Source organism: Eretmochelys imbricata, chromosome 2 (genome assembly GCF_965152235.1).
Source record: "Eretmochelys imbricata isolate rEreImb1 chromosome 2, rEreImb1.hap1, whole genome shotgun sequence".
Classification (NCBI taxonomy): Eukaryota; Metazoa; Chordata; order Testudines; family Cheloniidae; genus Eretmochelys; species Eretmochelys imbricata.
The window spans coordinates 90,638,546-90,651,593 of NC_135573.1; the positions used below are offsets into that span (position 1 = coordinate 90,638,546).

General features: G+C 41.4%; 1 protein-coding gene across 2 annotated transcripts in view; it reads left to right on the top strand.

The window, feature by feature from the left end:
* GNAL (G protein subunit alpha L) overlaps positions 1 to 13,048 on the top strand; it is a 325,074-nt gene that overhangs the window by 309,958 nt on the left and 2,068 nt on the right. For both annotated transcript variants that reach the window (XM_077810454.1, XM_077810455.1), the window contains exons 8-11: positions 673 to 731; positions 1,160 to 1,280; positions 3,762 to 3,892; positions 5,982 to 6,049. In XM_077810454.1, the coding sequence (XP_077666580.1) occupies positions 673 to 731; positions 1,160 to 1,280; positions 3,762 to 3,892; positions 5,982 to 6,049 (379 nt within the window). The remainder of the gene's footprint in view (positions 1 to 672; positions 732 to 1,159; positions 1,281 to 3,761; positions 3,893 to 5,981; positions 6,050 to 13,048) is intronic.

Genomic DNA, 13,048 nt, shown 5'->3' on the forward strand with positions numbered 1-13,048 from the left:
GGCTGCCGCTTCCTGCAGCTCCCATTGGCCGGGAATGGCGAACCGCGGCCACTGGGAGCTGCGGGGGGCCGTGCCTCCGGACGATCAACGTCAGCAAAATGTCTCGTGGCCGGCAATCAGATTACCCTGGTGGGCCGCATGTGCCCCACGGGCCGCAGGTTGCCCACCACTGGTTAATATTGTTTCCCTATTAAAACACACATAATTTTTTTTCATACGCATCATCAGACTGCTTGTAGTTATTATTTTTCACCAAAATATTTTATCAGTATTGTGCCTCTGAATTGTAACATCTCCACCGAGTTTTGGAAATGTTCTGAAACTTGTGCCTGTTAGAGCATGGTAGGTGCAAACATTTTGACGCCAAACCTATAAAAGGGTCTCTCACAAAACCTCATCCACATATAGTTTCAAAGGCTTAAAAATCTATTTCTCCTGCAGAGAAAAGTGTGTTTCTGTAGAAATTCAGTGGAATTCTCCCAACAGGGCAGGGGAGATGGAATTGTTACATCTGCATGACAGGGTAACACAATTTCAGGAGCTCTCTTCCCCTTCAGGCCGTATTTCTTTGCTATTGCCCTTGGGTCTGTCAGACTGAACCCTAACCCTGCATGCTTCGTGTGATTTTCCTAGTGCACACAAATGATATAACACCCTATGGCTTTTTAACAGCATGTTTGATGTAGGTGGCCAGAGAGACGAAAGAAGAAAATGGATCCAATGTTTTAATGGTAAGTCTGCACCACATTTTAATCTTGAATCTATTCTCTGCTGGGAGAGTTTCTGTACTGTTCTTTAAATTTTGTTTTACACTAAATTTAAATAAGCTGGTCCCTTTTTTCAAAAAACCATCTGTGTATTTTGTATTATTTTAGCAGTTCACTACCTCTTCTCCTCTTAAGTTTCTCTCACCAAATGAGGTGTTTAAAGCGAAACAGTCTCATCTGAACATAGATTAAAACGGCACATCACCATGTGACATTAATAAAGGAACCCAACATCACATATCATTGCTTCCAACATAAATTAGAGTACACACTGCAGACGGAGTTGTGTGGCGCCCTTGTGAGGCAGCATTAAAATATTACAATGTTGAGCTTGTTTGGGGTAAATGAAACATTCTGTTCTCTTTATTTTTTCTTCTGTGTGTTCCACCAAGATGTCACTGCTATAATCTTTGTTGTGGCCTGTAGCAGTTACAACATGGTAATAAGGGAAGACAATAACACAAACAGACTACGGGAATCCCTGGATCTCTTCAAAAGCATCTGGAACAATAGGTAAAAATAAATCTCTTTCTGGAGCATCAATGTAGTCAATAACAACAAAATTAGTATTTAGCACTTACATTTTTCTATACATTGTTCAAGCATTAATTACTTAAACATTAGCTAATAATTTAAAAGGCTCAGTCAAGTACTTTTTCTATGTGTTATTATTAACATCTCTGTAGCAACTTACAGAAATTTCAAATAAAATACCTTTCCTTACTGATTGAAAAGCACTTTGCCACTTTAAGTTGCCAATGAATATGTACTTAAGTGCATACAGTGATAACTCACTAATGAGAAGCCCCCATTGCTAAGTATTTAGATTTTTTTTTGTTTAGAAAATGTCAAGACAGGACCAGAATGTTCCCTGGTAACCAATCTTGAAGCACCACCAACTGCACTAACCCCTCCGCAACACCATCTATGGCCCTGGCACGGGGCTGTTGCACTTACAGTACGTTGCTGCTGCACAGACAAGGCTACATCAGTTTCTCAGTATTCTAATAGGATCATAAAATTGAACAAGAAGCTGACAGGCCAGATGGTCCTCCAGAACTTACAGATTCAGGCAGGGAGTGAGAAGGGCTTTGGAAAGGTCAGCAGCCACCACTTCTGTATTCCTGTAGTGTTAAGCTAAGGAAGTGAGTGAAACCCAGTTCTGCCATCGCTATGTTTGAGTGGGGAAGATCAGGATGTTCTCATATTTCAGCTCCATCTCCCCCTCAGGTGGGAGCAGATACACTGAGGATATCCGTTCATCACAGCAGTATGGTAGCAGTAGCAGCAACCAACTTCATGCACGTTCACGGCACAAGTCTCAATACCACAAGAGCATACAGGCAGCGGCTCTTCTAAGAGTCGTCTCCTGAAAACAAGTCCAGTGGGACTGCACCCAGTTATAAGCAAGTAGCCCTGTTTAAGAACTTTAGCCACTGTTTGGGTCAGGGTTAGCGCATGACTTGGGGCTTCATGATAGGTCCAGCTGACAGCATGATGTCACATTTCTTGTTCCCATCCCTAATACAGCCACAGAATCCTGCAGGGCATCATTTCAGGCAACTCCAAAATCTGGAGGGAGAGTAGTATATGACATTTGGAGTTTGCCATTTACCAAGGTGTGAAGTTATAAGGTTGTATTGTATGATAAGTGTATAATTAGATATTTTAACAGCTACCACAGTTTCTGTATCTAATCTAATTGTAACATTCTTTTAGATTACACTAGTGTTGCAGTCTCTGCAAATGATAGACATGGTATCTAGCCAGCAATCTGGATAGGTTTCTAATTGATAAGTAAAAATGAAATGCAATGTAAGATCATGAGAAATTACAAGACTTGATCTATCTATCTTTATGCTCCCGGGTGTGAGGAAATTGTCAGACTAGGTCAGGAAGAATTTTTAGCACAAATCCGAGTGGTGTGTGTCACAATAACAGTCTCGTGCATTATTGCGGCAGAATGGGGTTTACTTCTCCTGACTCATCAGGCACCATATAGGCCACTGCCAGAAGTAGGATTCTGGTTTGGATGATCAGTTGGTCAATTCAGATACAGCAATTTGTATGAAAAATGTACAAGATGGATAAATAACCTCCAATATTTCTCTACTGCTTTAGTAGAATATTTCTCTATAGCTTTACTGTGACGTTTTTAGAAAATGTTAACGCTCTGGTGCCTAGGGTTAGTGATTTGGTAGCAGAGGGTTAATCTATAAAATCTATATTTTAAACTTGTTCCCTTTGTTGTGGAAAACGAGTCACACCATCTGTTTGGTTCAAACAGTCTGAGGTCCTTTTATTTTAATACAAGCATGCAGGGAGAAGGACACAGATGGCCACATGCAGGTGCCACCCTCCTCTCTCTCTGTCCTGCCCCTGTAATACCAGTCTTATATAGTTTTTTTACATTCAAGTCAAATGATACATTTCCTTAATTTTTTTTTATCACTCAGGCATTGTTAATAAAGCCTTATAAGGAGACAAAGTAAACAGTTTCATAACTGGGGGTGGGCGTTGCATATAATGAACAGCTAGGGCCTTGAGCTAGGCTAGAGGTTGGCCTAGTTCGTTATCTGGGTCAAAATACCACGGCCCAGCATATGCAAATGCTCTTAGCTTAAGCGAAGTCTTACAGGATGCTGGCCTATAGGCCTCTTGCATTACTGCTCTTGCCTATGCTGCATATAGTGCATAGATCTTGTCACAGAGTGGGATGGGGTCAGGTTCAACAGCAAGGTTAACAGCAATTTCCCCCACACCTTCATAAGCATCTTAATATGTTTTAAATGCTATTAATATATTAACCAGTATGGATGTGAATTCAAGATAACTGAAATATTCATTTTGCTTGGTTGTTTTTCTATTAAACTTGATGAAAAGAGCCTCACAGACCACACAAAATAGGAATAGGCCATTAAAGATTTCCTTTATGAAATGATTGTCCGATGGATATGTTAGAGTTGGCATCAACATCTAGTTTATTCTTCACAGGTGGTTACGGACCATTTCTATCATTTTGTTCTTGAATAAACAGGATATGCTAGCTGAAAAGGTCTTGGCAGGGAAATCAAAAATTGAAGATTACTTTCCTGAATATGTGCGTTACACTGTACCTGATGATGGTAAGATTTCGTAACTGTTGGGATTAAAATAGCAGGCATGATCCTTGTTCTCACAAGTACTACAAAGCCGCAGATTCTTTCAATCAAAATGATGATACACCACTGTGAAAAGATAGGACACATGCATATACGTACACAAAGGGAAAACTTAACTTGGGAAAGGTCTCTGCCCTATTTTATTTGTAAGCATCTGATCAGGTATCTTAGGTACAAAATTATGGTAGGATGGAATGAAGCATCTGATCAGGTATCTTAGGTACAAAATTATGGTAGGATGGAATGAAGCAAATCACACCAAGCTTGTTTCTTCACTTCATTGCTTATTTCAGGATAAAATGAATTCTGTACCCAAAACAAATAGAGTTGACATGATCTGGAGGATTGAATTTCCTGTACTGAACAAGAACATTAAAAATTTGACCAATATGGCCCCAATTCAGCAAGATACTTAAGCACATAAGTAGTTCCATTGAGTCAGTGGAGACTCCTCCCATGCATAGTTAAGCATGTGCTTAAGTACCCTGTTAACTTGGGGATGAAAAAACACCTTATGAACTACTTAATTTGCTATATTGCGGAAATTGCAGATCCCGCAATATTAAGCTTCCACTGCAGTTTTTATTTTAATTAGCTTACTTTGCACAGTTCACAGTGTTGCATACAGTTTGAGATTTGCAACGCACACTTTTTCCCCCATTAGCACAGTAGAACTCCATTTATCCATGCTGACAGTGGCAGGGCTCTGACTGTCAGCCCCAGGCAGCGGAGCTCTGGTTGTCATCCCCGAGGGCGGGAGGGCAGGCTCCTGCTGTCAGCCACGCACATTAATGTCTCTAATACAGTTGTAGCAAAATGTCTGGTTATCAAAAAAATTAGCAGGCATAACATAATACTTAAGTGTTTATATTGTTCTACCACTTTTTTCTTAAACAAATAGGTCTTATCTGGGTTTTCCAAATTACCACAATTAATTAAGGTCCATTATTAGTTTTCTATCATTTTCCATGTCTTGTCCACATCTCGGCCACAATTATTTGACAATCAGCCTGCAATTCAAGTAGGGCCTGACTTATATAATAAATGGTCTTCAACATCAAAACTTTGTCAACAGATATGAAAGCAACAGAATGTTTAACTACTGAATTGCTATTTTCACATTTCAGTGTTTTCCTGTTACTAATTGCTAGGGGTTGTTAAAAAAATGTATTTTATATTGAAATAGTTTCTAATTATAAATAGCTCCTAGTGTGAAAAATATTTACATTGTTTTTAAAAAAGAGAACAAATTTACTTCTAAAGGTAAAATCTTATTATTTGTAAAGCCAAAGTACTGTATGTAGTAGCTTCATGGTGTTACACACTTAAGAGGCGTTTTTCAAATCAGCATATGGTACCCAGTTAAACCCAAACGCTGATCCATGTGAATAAAGTGATCAATGTGAGTAAGCATTTGCAGATTCTACAATCAGTTCCAGTGGTTTGTATGACCAACGTCACTGCTGTAAGCAATGTTCCCAATTTAACCAAGGAGCTGTTGCCCATAAAAAGCTGAGAAATAGAAGTTTGTTTATTTAAGATGGTTTAAAACAGTGGTTCTCAAACTTTAGCAACCTGAGACCCCCCACTTTGATTTAAAAAAATTTGCGGGCCCCTAAACCCCCCCGCTTAGTCCCAGGCCCTGCCCCACTCCACCTCTTCCCCCAAGGTCCCATCCCCGCTCCACCCCTGCCCCTCCTCTTCCATACCTCTTTCTGCTCCCTTCCCCAAGTGCACCCTGTCCCTGCTTCTCCCCCTCCCTCCCAGCACCTCCTGCATGCCACAGAACAGCTGTTCGCGGGTGGGGGAAGGAGTTGATCAGCAGGGCCCATGGACCAACTGGAGTGCCCTTGAGGACTGGATCCCAGTTTGAGAAATACTAGTTTAAAATATTCTTTCATTTTGGAAGAACCAATTGTGAGTGTATTGTAGGTATATTGTTTTTTAATTCCTCTAGCAAAGGACTCTCTTATTTATTCCATCTCTTATTAAATATGCAAAATAACTCTCATTTTTTTCATTTATCTGATATAATTTATTTTTAATTAAACAGCAACGCCAGATGCTGGAGAAGATCCCAAAGTCACAAGAGCCAAGTTCTTTATCCGGGATGAGTTTTTAGTGAGTAATTTTAAAAACCTGTATCTAGTGGTATCATGGAGGTTACTCTCATCAAATACACTTGACAATATGGTCACGTTTTACAAAAAGAGGGTGGGAAAAAATGCTTAGCTCTTTCATAGCTTTTTTCAGCCATACATTTCACAGCACGGAAAAAAAGTGAAACATTCTTAGCCCCATTTTATAAATGGTGAAACTAAGGCACAAAGATGCCAAGTGTCGCATCGTGAGTCAATGGAAGAGCCAGGAATAGTCTCCTGAAACCCAGTCTGGTACTTAGTCTACTGTGGACCCAGACTGCCTTCCTCTTTCCTTTTGTTCTCCATTGTGCACGTGGCCACAGTAATATGGACCACTTCCACTTCTAATTTACATGATTTTTTTTGGTGGATTTATTTATCTATAAAAGCTTATTCTTGTTGCATGGCAGATTTCATTCACGTCTCTGTGCTGGCTGCGTGGCCTGTTTGGAGTTCAAAATCCGTTACTGGGGTCAACTCGTACGCTTAGCAACAGGTTTGTTATAGATAGGGCCCTACCAAATTCACACCCGTGAAATCTGGTCTTTTGTGTGCTTTTACCCTATTCTATACAGATTTCACAGGGGGAGACCAGCATTTCTCAAATTGGGGATCTTGACCCAAAAGGGAGTTTCAGGGCGGGGGTCACAAGGTTATTTTAGGGGGGTTGTGGTATTGCCACACTTACTTTTGTGCTGATTTCAGAGCTTGGCAGCCAGAGAGCGGTAGCTGTTGGCCAGACGCCTAACTCTGATGGCAGCTCCCCACCATACCCTTTACTTCTGCACTGCTGCCTTCAGAGTGGTGGCTGCTGACTCAGGGCCCAGCTGTGCAGGCAGCAGCGCAGAAATAAGGGTGGCAGTACCATACCAGGCCATTCTTCCTTCTGCGCTGCTGCTGGTGGTGGCTCTGCCTTCAGAGCTGGGCTCCCGGCCAGCAGCTGCCGCTCTCCAGCTGCCCAGCTCTGAAGGCAGCCCTAGTAGCGCAGCAGCAGCCGTGCAGAAGTAAGGGTAGCAGTACCGCAAACCCCCCTACAATAACCTTGTGATCTCCCCACAACTCCTTTTTGGGTCAGGACCCCACGATTACAATACTGTGAAGGTTCAGGTTTAAAAACTGAAATAATTAAATTTACGGTTTTTAAAATCCTGTGACCAAAAATTGACCAAAATGGACCGTGAATTTGATAGGGCCCTAGTTATAGACCTGTCTGAATCCACCTAGTGGACAGTCAACAGTCTGTTGTAATAAGACCAAACCTTTGGATCCCACATGCTTCCAAGCCAGCTGGGTCTGGGCAGCAGCAGGTGACTCGTTTCTAACTCTGGGCCTCCAAGGCACCTACCTCCCAGGTGCAGACCTCCCATCTGGGCCCCTTTCCTTAGGATGTGGGACCCACAGTCCAGCTGCCCTAGGCCCTTGAAACCAGTTCTCTGGGTTCCCCAGTCAAATATGCATGCTTCCCCACCAAAGTCCCCTCCAGGGGCACTCTGGATTATAATTTAACTCTTTGGGGACACCTGGCAGGTAAAGTGAGGAACACAGGCTTGCACAGGTGTTTCAAAATACACAGTAACTTTTACTCTCAAAGCACACAAGAGTTACAGATCTGGGGATAAAACAACACCTAAACATTCTCTCTCCTGAATCACTTCTAGTGAGTGTTAAGGTCCAGCCCCTGTGTCAGGCGGGTAGGCCCCTCCTGCAGTTCTTCTGTTTCCTTAGTTTTCAGAGTAGCAGCCGTGTTAGTCTATATCTGCAAAAAGAAAAGGAGGACTTGTGCCACCTTAGAGACTAACCAATTTATTTGAGCATAAGCTTTCATGAGCTACAGCTCACTTCATCGGATGCATTCAGTGGAAAATACAGTGGGGAGATTTATAAACACAGAGAACATGAAACAATGGGTGTTACCATACACACTGTAACGAGAATGATCAGGTAAGGTGAGCTATTATCAGCAGGAGAGCGGGGGGTGGGGGAGAACCTTTTATAGTGATAATCGAGGTGGGCCATTTCCAGCAGTTGACAAGAACGTCTGAGGAACGGGGAGGGGGTTGGGGGGGGGTGGGAATGAACATGGGGAAATAGTTTTACTTTATGTAATGACCCATCCACTCCCAGTCTTTATTCAAGCCTAAATTAATTGTATCCAGTTTGCAAATTAATTCCAATTCAGCAGTCTCTCGTTGGAGCCTGTTTTTGAAGTTTTTTTGTTGAAGAATTGCCACTTTTAGGTCTGTAATCGAGTGACCAAAGAGTTGAAGTGTTCTCCCACAGGTTTTTGAATGTTATAATTCTTGACGTCTGATTTGTGTCCATTTATTCTTTTACATAGAGATTGTCCAGTTTGGTCAATGTACATGGCAGAGGGGCATTGCTGGCACATGATGGCATATATCACATTGGTAGATGTGCAGGTGAATGAGCCTCTGGTAGTGTGGCTGATGTGATTAGGCCCTATGATGGTGTCTCCTGAATAGATATGTGGACACAGTTGGTAACGGGCTTTGTTGCAAGGATAGGTTCCTGGGTTAGTGGTTCTGTTGTGTGGTGTGTGGTTGCTGGTGAGTATTTGCTTCAGGTTGGCGGGCTGTCTGTCAGCAAGGACTGGCCTGTCTCCCAGGATCTGTGAGAGTGATGGGTCGTCCTTCAGGATGTTCAGCTGGTGAGAGAGATTCATAAATTCCAAGGCCAGAGGGGATCACTACGATCATTAGTCCAGTGGTTCTCAACATTTTGGGGCTCATGGACCATTTGTAAACCTTGATGGCCTGACCCCCTGAGTCACTCCCCGACCTGATGCCCCCAATTCTGGCTACCCAATTTTGAGTCACACCCTAGAGTTGAGAAATCCTGCTGGTAAATTATTCCAATGGTTAATCACCCTGACAGTTAAAAATTTACCCCTTATTTCCAGTCTGAATTTGTCTAGCTTCAACTCCCAGCCATATGACCGTGTAAGATCTCTGCTAGATTGAAGAGACCCTATATCAAATATTTGTTCCCCCAGCGAAGCACAGATTTTACTCTTACATAATGTTTCAGTCCCCTCTGCCATGTGACCCATACATCAGCTTCAGCACCCCAGTCAGGTGCCTGAAGTGTGAGATTCTCATCCCAGCTTTGGCCCCTTTATAAAAGAGCCAGAACAGCATGAAGGGGGCCTAAATGTCCCCTCTCTGGCCAGAGGAGGATTCCCCCTGTTTAGACACATCTGAGGACCATTTTAAGGCTGCCTTCTGAGGTCCATCTGACAAGTCTTGATGTAATGGGTGTGCCTGGGGCAGGACTAGGGCAGGAGTGTTTTGGGGTGGGAGCAGAGCAGATGGTGGTGCTGAGATTCCTGGCAGGCCTGAGTATCTTCCTTAATTTAGAAAGGTTCCCAGGGCCAGTTATACCTGGAGCTACCCAGGATTTCAAGGGTGCTAATATGAGCCTAAACCTCCCCTCCCCCTGGAAGCACTGCACTGAATCTCACCTTGAGTTTATGGCAGATAATTTTCACATATCTATTCTTTCCATTATTCAGTCTAAAAGAAAATGGAGGAATCCAATCCTTTATGTGGATATTTAAAATGTCAGCCCGCTCAAGTGAAAGTTTTTCTAGTCAAAATATTCCTAAGGCGTTGCACTGTGCCACTGTCAGGCGAGTAAGACTGAAGTAGTCATTTTACTTCACATTTTAAATACTGTTCTGAAGCAAATTAGAAAGAGAAACCTTGAACATTTTATGATTCAAAGAGTGAAGAAGTTTGTTTCATCTCGCTATCTTTGTTACACTTTTCTTTCCAATTTTATGGTCTGTATTTTTTATTTATTGATTGATTGATTGCTCTGCTCTGTTACATTTCCTGGAAAATCTGCCTTTATTACTTACACATTCTTTATTGTAATTTTGGTAGCCTATAGTCATGTTCACTAGTCTGGCACATCAGCCCCCTACTACTGCTGCACAAGATGCTTTGGTAGCCTGTGAAAGTCGTGTCATCTTGTAGCCCTCTGTAACTGTACCTGGTACGCTGCAACTCTCAAAACTCTCCCTCTGCTGACCCAGGCTGCAGCTACCAATTCTATTTCAGATGATTGTCTTAATTATACACAGGTTTATCACAGACTAGTTAAGAAAACGTGTTTATATTTAACAACACCTCTGACTAATATTTCTAAAAAGTATCAGAAGGTGGGCATTTCATTTTCTCGCTCTCATTTTCAGAAGTGCTAATTATCTGAAATCCCCACTGACTTCAAGTTGCAGGTATTCAGTACCTGTGAAAACTAGGCCATTGGTTTCCAATTTATGAAAACATTAGCTAGGTATGGCAGGAAGAGCTGTTTGTCTGGCTCACCAAGACAAGGCTGGAAATCCAGCTCTTTGCCTCAGCAAAATGTTTCTTTCCTTTCCAGGTCAGGTCACATGTCTAGTTCATGGCAGTATGTCCTATTTCACAAGGTCTCTGTTTCATAGGAAACTCGCCAGGCTCCTCGTCCTGTGCTTAATCACAAGACTATCCTTCCTCCTCACAGTGTTGAACCCAGCATTCATCAATTGTTTACAATTCTCCCCAAACAAATATTGATGTTTTGTACACAGGATTCTGCAACTGCTGATGTTTTACTTCAGTACAATGGGTCAGCCCTACAAAAACAGCAGCAGGGCAAATCTGGGTTATTCTGCTTTTTATTTTGAAAAATCTGAATAATTTTTTCTTGGACTTGAAGCAGCTACTGTCTGGATACGTTGACCTGTATTCCAAGAATAGCATATTTAGCTCCTTTCAGAAGAATCTGTTGTGTTCTTAATAATCTTGACCTGTTCATAATTATAGGGATCCAACATCAATATTTTTCTTGTATTCTAGCATAGTAATGGTGGTTCTTCTGCTAAATGTTATTATAAAGGTGTGTATTTTTCCTTGAGTTGACACTCACTTCTCTTAATAAAAGTCTAATATGACTCCTCAGAATAGAGTTTTGAGTTGAAAATTCAGTAGATGGATAATCTCCTAAAATTATATGGTTGCTTATCTGCCAAGGCACAAAAAAGACCACATTTTGAAAACACATATTTTAACATGCTGCTGTAGAGTCCCAAATGTAACTTGGCATCACCAAAACATTGTGGTGAACTGGCTACTTTGTACTTTGCTTGGTGGAATCAGAAATTGGCTGTGTATAATAAGCACTATACTCCTAGAGGCTAATGGAGATTCTCTGTTGCTCAAATAGCAGGGCCCTGTGCTTTTGAAGTAGGAGGGATGAGTTCTGTTCTTTGTTATTACCATAAAGCTGTACATGACATGTATGATGCACACAGCATAATTACATGTGTGATGCACACAGCATCTCCACAGCAGGCTAGTGTTCACACCCCAGCTTGATTCAAACTGTATATTCATGTAGACAAGCTACATTGCTGATTTAAAACAAAAGTTCACAGTTTTGCCACTTGGGCACCAAAAGAAGAAAAATAATTCCGAGGACAGATGCATTGCATAATGCAGTATTTGGTTATCAGCAGTACAGGTTATATATGTGAATGTGTACAAATAATATATAAAGTAGCAGCTCTTACAAAATACCCTTCATGCAGTTATACTGGGTATTTTAACCTGATAATACTGTGCATAATATTCTTTCTGCTAAAAACTTTCTGTTTATATTTTACCTGGTTTTTCCAACTCATAAATTGGAAATACTAATTAGGTCTTCTAGTCCTGGTAGTGCACCATTATTTTGTGTATAGTAACATTAAAATATACCATTAGTTGAAATGATTATTCTTTAAAGTTACCGTCTGATCTCATTCCTGGGTCTCTGTTTCCTAGTGCAAACCAGGGGAGTATTTTGGTCTCTAAGGGCAGTGGTAATGGGATGGATTGTGAGCCACTCCCCTCACTAGTTGTCACAGGGAATGCAAACTTCCCCGCGCTTGCCTTTTGATGTTCTGTAGACATAACCAGAGTACCAATTGTGATGGTCGTGGTCTAGCTCCTAGTAGATGGGCTATACTATAAAACCAACCATATTACCTGCAGCTGTTAGCTGGCAGTGAGTTCTATTAACTATCAGACAGGACCAGTTCAGTCATCTAAACTTTAAAACCAGTCCAGGATTCCTCTGTGTTCATAAGGGTTTGATCATCAGGTTGGTGCTTAACAATAATAATTTGAACTATTGACCTAGAGGTGAAAGGTTCTATCTTACATATATATACATAGATGCTGAAAAGTAGTAATTTCTAGCATGTCTAAACATAAATGTCCAAGTCTTAGGAAGAGAATGGGGCCTTGCTCAAGTACAATGCAGCTATGAAACATCTCTATAAAGTAAAACGTTGTAAACTGAGAGATTTTTCACATGCTCTGTCAGTAAGGCTGTTAAAACAAGCCCACTTGGAATCCCCTGATTTGCTGCTTCAGAGAATGTAAAGCTACCTAGGCTTGTGGGCAAGAAATGGAGCTTTTTTTTTTTTTTTAATTTGGAGATAATTTCATCTGAGGTGCAAGAGCAAGGTGTTGTAGCCTAAAGATACCCAGGCATTGCTATCTGTCTTCACAGACCCCACTTATATATCATTTTCTTTGTCTAACCTGGGGTTTTCTGTCTAATCACTGAACAACGCCTCTAGAGCCACATTCAAGGCTCCTAAATGGCTATCTAATCTGCTACTGCCTAAAGCAGTTGAAGTGGCCTGGGTTATAAAACTTCTCAAGCACCAGTATCTAAGAATTGAAAGTCAACTTCCAGGGGCTTTTTCACTAGATTGCCAGCAGCCAACCTGTTAAAAGGCTAAATGTGTTTATATGCATGTTTGATTATAATCTTAATAAATTATACTTAATAAATTTCTTCAGTGTGTATCATATGAAAACACAGGAATATCTTTGGAAGGCATAGGCACATCCAGGATTTGCGTTTGGATAGTCAAACTGGCAGTGCTGAAAACTGGGCTCTTGCTCTCCAAACAGCTAATCTT